The sequence below is a fragment of the Ailuropoda melanoleuca genome, chromosome 12 (assembly GCF_002007445.2).
Source record: "Ailuropoda melanoleuca isolate Jingjing chromosome 12, ASM200744v2, whole genome shotgun sequence".
NCBI lineage: Eukaryota > Metazoa > Chordata > Mammalia > Carnivora > Ursidae > Ailuropoda > Ailuropoda melanoleuca.
The window spans coordinates 8,956,065-8,963,823 of record NC_048229.1 but is presented as its reverse complement, the minus strand read 5'-3'; the positions used below and the strand labels follow the sequence as shown (position 1 = coordinate 8,963,823).

The window sequence follows — 7,759 nt, the reverse complement described above, 5'->3', positions numbered from 1 at the left end:
TTTGTGTTTCCTTGTTGTTGGTTGTGATTTCTCCTCTTTCATTCATGATTTTGTTTATTTGGTTCTTTTATCTTTATGATAATGCTGGCTAGGGGTTTATCGATCTCATTAATTCTTTCAGAGAACCAGCTCCTAGTTTCCCTGTGATCTGTCCTTTATTGTTTGGGTTTTTTTTTTTTAATTTCTATGTCATTGATTTCTGCTCTAATCTTTATTATTGCTCTTCTCCTGCTGGATTTAGGCTTTATTTGCTGTTCTTTCTCCAGCTCCTTTAGGTGTAAGGTTCGGTTGTGTATTTGAGACTTTTCTTGTTTCTTGAGAAAGGTTTATATTGTTACATACTTCGCTCTTCGGACTGCCTCTGGTGCATCCCAAAGGTTTTGAACTGTTATGTTTTCATTTTCATTTGTTTCCATGTATTTTTTAAATTGTTCTTTAATTTCCTGGTTGNCTTTTTTTAAGATTTTATTTATTCGACAGAGAGAGACAGCCAGCGAGAGAGGGTACACAAGCAGGGGGAGTGGGAGAGGAAGAAGCAGGCCCACAGCAGAAGAGCCTGATGTGGGGCTCGATCCCGTAACGCCGGGATCACGCCCTGAGCCGAAGGCAGACGCCTAACCGCTGTGCCACCCAGGTGCCCCTCCATGTATTTTTTAAATTGTTCTTTAATTTCCTGGTTGACCCATTCATTCTTTGGTAAGATGCTCTTTCACCTCCATGTATTTGTGTTCCTTCCCACTCCCCAATGATTGTGTTCCAGTTGCAAAGCATTGTGGTCTGAAAACATGCATGGTATGATCTCACTCTTTTTGTACCAGTTGAGACCTGACCTGTGACCCATTGTGTGATCTATTCTGGAGAATGTTCCGTGTGCACTTGAGAAGAATGTATATTCTGTTGCTTTAGGATGCAATGCTCTGAATATGTCTGTGAAGGCCATCTGGTGCAGTGTGTCATTCAAAGCCCTTGTTTCCTTGTTTATCTTCTGCTTAGATGATCTGTCCGTTGCTGTGAGTAGGGTGTTAAAGTCCCCTACTATGATTGTACTATTATCAGTGTGTTTCCTTAATTTTGTTATTAATTGGTTTATATAGTTGGCCGCTCCCAACTTAGGGGCATAAATATTTACAGTTGTTGGGTCTTCTAGTTGGATAGAACCTTTCATTATGATATAGTGTCCTTCTTTGTCTCTTATTACAGCCTTTGGTTTAAAATCTAGTTTGTCTGATATAAAGATTGCTACTCCAGCTTTGTTTCGATGTCCATTAGCATGAAAAATGGTTCTCCACCCCCTCACTTTCAATCTGGAGGTGCCTTTGGGTCTAAAATGAGTCTCTTGCAGACACCATATCGATGGGTCTTGTTTTTTTATCCAGTCTGATACTGTGTGTCTTTTGATTGGAGCATTCAGTCCGTTTACATTCAGAGTAACTATTGAAAGATATTAAGTGCCATTGTATTACCTGTAAAATCGCTGTTTCTATAGATTGTCTCTGTTGCTTCCTGATCTTTGTTACTTTTAGGCTCTCTCTTCACTCAAAGGATGCCCTTTAATATTTCTTGCAGGGCTGGTGTGGTGTTTAGGAATTCCTTTAGATTTTGTTTGTCCTAGAAACTCTTAATCTTGCCTTCTATTCTGAATGACAGCCTTGCTGGATAAAGGATTCTTGCCTGCATCTTTTTCCCATTTAACACATCGAACGTATCATGCCAGTCCTTTCTGGCCTGCCAGATCTCTGTGGACAGGTCTGCTGCCAGCCTTATGTTTCTACCCTTGTAGGTTACAGACCTTCTGTCCTGAGCTGCTTTCAAGATTTTCTCTTTATCTCTGAAATTTGCAAGCTTCACTCTCATATGTCGACATGTTGACCTATTTTATTGATTTTGAGGGGGTTTCTGTGTGTCTCCAGGACTTGAATGCCTCTTTCCTTCCCCAGATTAGGGAAGTGCTCAGCTATAATTCGTTCAAATAGACCTTCTGCATGCCTCTTCATCTTCTGGGACCCCTGTGATTCGAATATTATTTCACCTTATGGTATCACTGACTTCTCAATGTCTCCCTTCATCATCCAGTAGTTGTTTTTCTCTCTCTTTCTCAGCTTCCCTCTTTTCCATCGTTCTGTCTTATATTTCACTGCCTCTCTCTTCTGCCTCATTTATCCAAGCTGTTAGAGCCTCCATTTTTGACTCCATCTCAGTAATCACATTTTTAATTTTCACCTAATTAGATTTTAGTTTTTGTTTCTATAGTAATGTTTCTCTAGTATCTTCTATGCTTTTTTTCCCAAGCATAATTTTTTTTTAAGATTTTATTTATTTATTCAACAGAGATAGAGACAGCCAGCGAGAGAGGGAATACAAGCAGGGGGAGTGGGAGAGGAAAAAGCAGGCTCATAGCTGAGGAGCCTGATGTGTGGCTCGATCCTATAACACGGGGATCACACCCTGAGCCGAAGGCAGACTTCTAACCTCTGTGCCACTCAGGCACCCCCAAGCATAATTTTTTTATAATTGTTTTGAATTCTAGTTGTGACATCGTACTTATATCCATATTGATTAAATCCCTGGCAGTGAGTAGTACTTCCTCCTGTTCTTTCTTTTGGCGTGTCTTTCTCCATCTCATCATTATGTCCAGACAAGAATAGAAGAAAGAGAGAAAAGACAAAAATAACAACAACACCGAAAAATACAAACAAAACTAACCAGAAGAAAACAGAAACAAACAAAAATAAGAAGAAATCAAACAAGAAGTAAAACAGAGCAAAACAATAAGGTAGATCCTGAGTGTGTTTTGGTTTGTTTGTTAAAAGAAACTAGATCTCAAATATAGGAAAGAAGAAAAACTTCTATGTATAAACATATAATAAATATAATATATAATTTATATATAAATATATATAAACTTTTAATAAATATATTATATAATACTACAAAAATACAATAAAATACAATGGAAGGAAAAATTATGTATATATTAAAAATTTTAATAAGAAAAAAAAGAATTAAAAAAATAAGAAAAAACCTGAAAAAATAAAACTGAAAGACTAAAAAAATCATAATACAAAAACCCACGTAAATGCTATATACGGTTTTTCCCAAAAGCTGAAGTTTTGCAGTTCTCTATGATCGGTAAACTTGGTGCTAGGGAGTTGTTCCAGCTGGTCTTCCAGAGGAGGGGTGTGTTTCGGTGATTCTCAGGTGTCCTTGCCAGGTGGAGTTGCACTCTCCTTACCAGGGGACAGGGCTCAGGGCAGGCAGCTCCAGATTGCACTTTGTTGCACACTGTTTTGTTCTCTGAAGGCTTTCAGCACTGATGGGGTGCAGGGGTCTGGATATGGTCGTGCCCCAATCTCTAGTCCACCCCCCACCACTCTCCAGGGAGCCCTCACAGAAATGCAGTCAATCACTCTTGTCTCCCTGGTTTCTGACCATCCTCTTTGTGACCGGCTTGTGACCAAGCTTTTTTTTTTTTATCTCAGCCACCCCACCTGGTTTCGAGTCTCCAAGCTTTACAGACTCCTGTGGTGCGGACCCAAGCCGATCCTTCCAGGGGAGCGGGAGGTTGTCTCGCTGTGCTTCTGCGTTTTGCTGGCCCCTGGCCAGAGAGGAGTCATGCGAACATGCAGCAATTCACAGTTTATGGCAACACGGAGCAAAAAGCTGGCTCCTAGACTTGCTGTTTTCAGCCTGGCTTCCCGTCTCTGATGCCTGGAAACTCTGCCACACTCTGGCGCACACACACACACCCCTTCTTCTTGTGACTCTGGGGATCCTGGGGCCACACTATCCTACATGGGATTCCATCCCACTTCGCCCCCTGAGCATCTTGAAGCCAGGGACGTCCCCCACTGTAGCGGACTTCTAAAAGTTCCAATTTTGTGCTCCCAAGCTCCCTCCCCTCCGCTCTATCTTCCCATATATTGCCCCAGATTCACGTCTCCACACGCCCTACCTTCCAAAACGTGGTCGCTATTCTATTTGTAGAATTGTAGCAATTCTTTTCTCAGATCTCCAACTGATCTTGCAGGTGTTCAGAATGATTTGATAATTATCTAGCTGAAGTCCAGGGACCAGACGAAATTAGGATCCCGTACTCCCCTGCCATCTTAACTCCTCCTCTGTGATTTCATTTAGATGAGGTTCCTCAAAAAGTCAAGTTCATAGGGAGAGAAAATAGAATAGAGTTGACCAGGAGCTGGGGTAAAGAGTGACGGGGATTTGTTATTGTCTAATGGGTACAAAGTTTCAGTTTTGGGGTGATGACAAGTTCTGGAAATGGATGGTGGTGAAGGCTGCACAACAGTGTGAATGTACTTAATGCCACCAAACTGTACACTTAAAAAATGGTTAAGATGGTTAATTTTATGTTATGTATATTTTACTGAGGGTGGGAAACAACTGTGTAGGTACAACCCCAGTGAAGTCATCAACAGTTTTAGCTCCATAGAAGTCACCCATGTGCCATTGCCAATCAGAAATCCTCCTGCCTCAGAGATAATCACGATCCTGTCTCTTATGGTAACTACTTTCTCACTTTTTAAAACATTTGTTTTGCTTCCTAAATATGCATCCCAGTGTAATTGTGTAATCTTATTTTGTCTTTTTTTTTTTAATCTTACTTTTTTCTTTTTTTGAGATTTTATTTCTTTATTAGACAGAGACAGAGACAGCCAGTGAGAGAGGGAACACAGCAGGGGAGAGGGAGAGGAAGAAGCAGGCTCCCAACCGAGGAGCCTGATGTGGGACTCGATCGGATTGCCCGGATCACGCCCTGAGCCGAAGGCAGACGCTTAACGACTGCGCCACCCAGGCGCCCCTCTTATTTTGTCTTTTAATAACAACTTTATTGAGATACAATTCACATGCCATGATATTCTTCGTTTAAAGAGCCCAGTTCAGGGGCCCCTGGGTGGCTCAGTCGGTTAAGCACCCGCCTTCGGCTCAGGTCACGATCCCAGGGTCCCGAGATCGAGCCCCGCATCCAGCACTCTGCTCAGCGGGAGACTGCTTCTCCCTCTCCCTGCCACTCCCCCTGCTTGTACTCTCTCTCTGTCAAGTAAATAAATAAAATCTTAAAAAAAAAATGAGTCCAGTTCGGTGGTTTGTGGTACGTTCAGAAAGTTATGCGACCATCATGGCAATCGATTTTAGAACATTTTCCTCACCGTCTAAAGAAAACTCTCCTATTCATTAGCAGTCCCTCTTCATTTCCCTGCTCCCCGGAGTCCCTGGCCACCCCCAGTGTACTTTCTAGCTCTATGCCTTTGTCTGTTCCAGGTATTTCATAGCAATGGACTCCTACAAGTTGTCGTCTTCTGTGACTGACTTACTTCACCTCGCGTGTTTTCANTCACCTCATGTGTTTTCAAGGATGAGCCATGTTGTAGCACGTGTCAGGACTTCATTTCCTTTGGGCCAAATAATAGATTCTTTTTGAATGAAGGAATATACCACATTTTATTTTTTTGACCCATCAGTGGATGACCATTTTGGTTGTTTCCACTTTTTGGCTATCGTGAATAATACTGCCGTGGACATTTGGGTACAAGTTGTTCCTTGGACATATGTTTCCATTTCCCTTGGGTAGGTGCTTGGGAGTGGAAGTGCTCGGTCATGTGTTAACTCTATGATTAGCCTTTTGAGGACCTGCCCAGCTGTTCTCTAAAGCAGCTACATAGTTTTACATTCCTGCCAGTGGTCGATGAGGATTCCAACTTCTCCACATCCTCACTGACATTCGATACTGCCTGTCTTTTTGATTCTAGCCATCCCAGTGGATGTAAAATGGTTATCTCATTGTAGTTTTCTGGTAATTCATGATATTGCAAATCCTTTCATTTTCTTACTGATCTTTTATTTCTTCTTTGGAGAAATGTCTGTGCACATCCTGTGCCCTTTAAAATTGGACATCTTTTTCTGGTTGAGTTGTAAGAGTTCTTAATGTTTCCTGGGTACTAGTCCCCACCAGATATATGATCCACTAATATTTTTCCCATCCTGTGGGCTGTCTTTTCACTTTCTCAGTGCTGTGTTTCTCTCAGAGGGAGAAGTATTTCACTTTTCCTTCCAATCTTTTTTATTGAGTTAAAACACACATAGCCTAAAACTTACCATCGTAACCATTTTTAAGTGTACACTTCCGTGGCAATAAATCTGTTCATAATGTTGTGCCGCCGTCACCACTATCAATCTCCAGGACTCCTTTTCATCTTATAACTGGAGCTCTATAGCCATTAAACTGTAAATGCCCGTTGCCTGCTTGCCTCTAGCCACTAGCAACCACCATTCTACTTTCTCTCTCTAGGATTGTGACTACTCTGGGTGCCTCCTGTGAATGGAATCATAGAAGATTTGTCTTTTGTGGGCTGGCTTATTTCACTTGGCATAGTGTCCTCAAGGTCCATCCATGTTGTGGCACACGTCAGGATTTCTTTTCTTTCTGAGGGTGAATAGTGTTTCATTGTAAGTTTATACCACATGTTGCTTCTCCATTGGTCGTCCATCAATGGACACTTAGGTTGCTTCCGCGTTTCAGCTATTGTGAATAGTGCTGCTGTGAACATGGACATACAAACGGCTCTTCGAGACCCTGCTTTCAGTTCTTTGGGGTGTATACCCAGAGGTGGAGTTGCCGGATCGTATGGGAAGTCTATGTTTGATCTCCGGAGGAGCCAGGACACCGGTATTCCGCAGCGGCTGTAGCATGTTACATTTTGACTGGCAGCACACATGGTTTCCAATTTCCTCCAGGTCCTCTCCAGCACAGGATGTCTTATTTTCTGTTTTGTTTTGGGGTTTTTTTTGACAGTAGCCATCCTCGTGGGTGGGAGGCGGTATCTCATCGTAACTTTGGTTTGCATTTCCCTCATGATGAGTGGCTTTCAGCATCTTTTTATGTGCTCCTAGGCCATTTTTGATCTTCTTTGCAGAAATGTCTCTGCCCATTTTTTTTAATCCCGTCCTTTCTTTTGTTGTTGTTGTTGTTGAGTTGTAGATGTGTCTCTGTATATTCTGGATATTAATCCCTTATCAGACAGACACTTGATTTGCAATTATTTTCTCCCATTCTGTGGGTAGCCTTTTTACTGTGTCAGAGCGTTTTTTGATGCATAAAATTTTTAAAGTTTCTTTAAGTCCATTTTGTCTGGTTTTTTTTGTTACCTGTGCCTTTGGTGTCATGCATCAGAGGGATCTTTGCCAAATCCAGTGCCATGAAATATTTGCCTTATGTTTTCTTCTAAGAGTTTATAGCAAGGCAAGTCCTATGAAGGGGGGTTTTCTGGGGAACTGCCAGGCATAAAATCAGTAACAGTTCTATGGCCACGGTGCTTTTGAGGAGGCTCTAAACTGTTCTGCCCATTCCACTGGGTGCTAGACTGCCTGTTTTCACAGCTACCCTAGTTGCTATGATGCGGTTTTTCGAGGCTAGTGGGGACCTGAGGGAGAGGGATATGGGACTAGGGCGATTAAAAACTCACACAGCTCGCTGCTCTTACCAAGATTCAGCCGTTTCATTGTTCCTATTTTTGAACAAACAAGCTTCACTGGTTCTGTGTCTTGGATTAATTCCCACACCTCCAAAACGTGCATTTTGACTCTTTTTTGCCTGTGCTGTAACAGTTTTTATGGAGGAGGGGATTTCTGGAGGACCTTATTTTAACATTTTGGGAGTGCTTCCCGTTTTACCTCTTAACTTCCTATGAATCCATACGAATGCAGTGTGGCCTCTTTGTTCCACATGGTATTTAAGTTTCCACTT

The 7,759-nt window shown here is 42.0% G+C and overlaps 1 protein-coding gene across 1 annotated transcript in view; it reads right to left on the bottom strand.

Moving 5' to 3' along the window:
* The window catches only part of LOC100482052 (disintegrin and metalloproteinase domain-containing protein 1a), an 8,904-nt gene extending 2,062 nt beyond the window's left edge, over window positions 1-6,842 (bottom strand). The window contains exon 1 of the mRNA XM_034637964.1: window positions 6,572-6,842. Coding sequence (XP_034493855.1) covers window positions 6,572-6,842 — 271 coding nt within the window. The remainder of the gene's footprint in view (window positions 1-6,571) is intronic.
* Window positions 6,843-7,759: the final 917 nt, after the last annotated feature.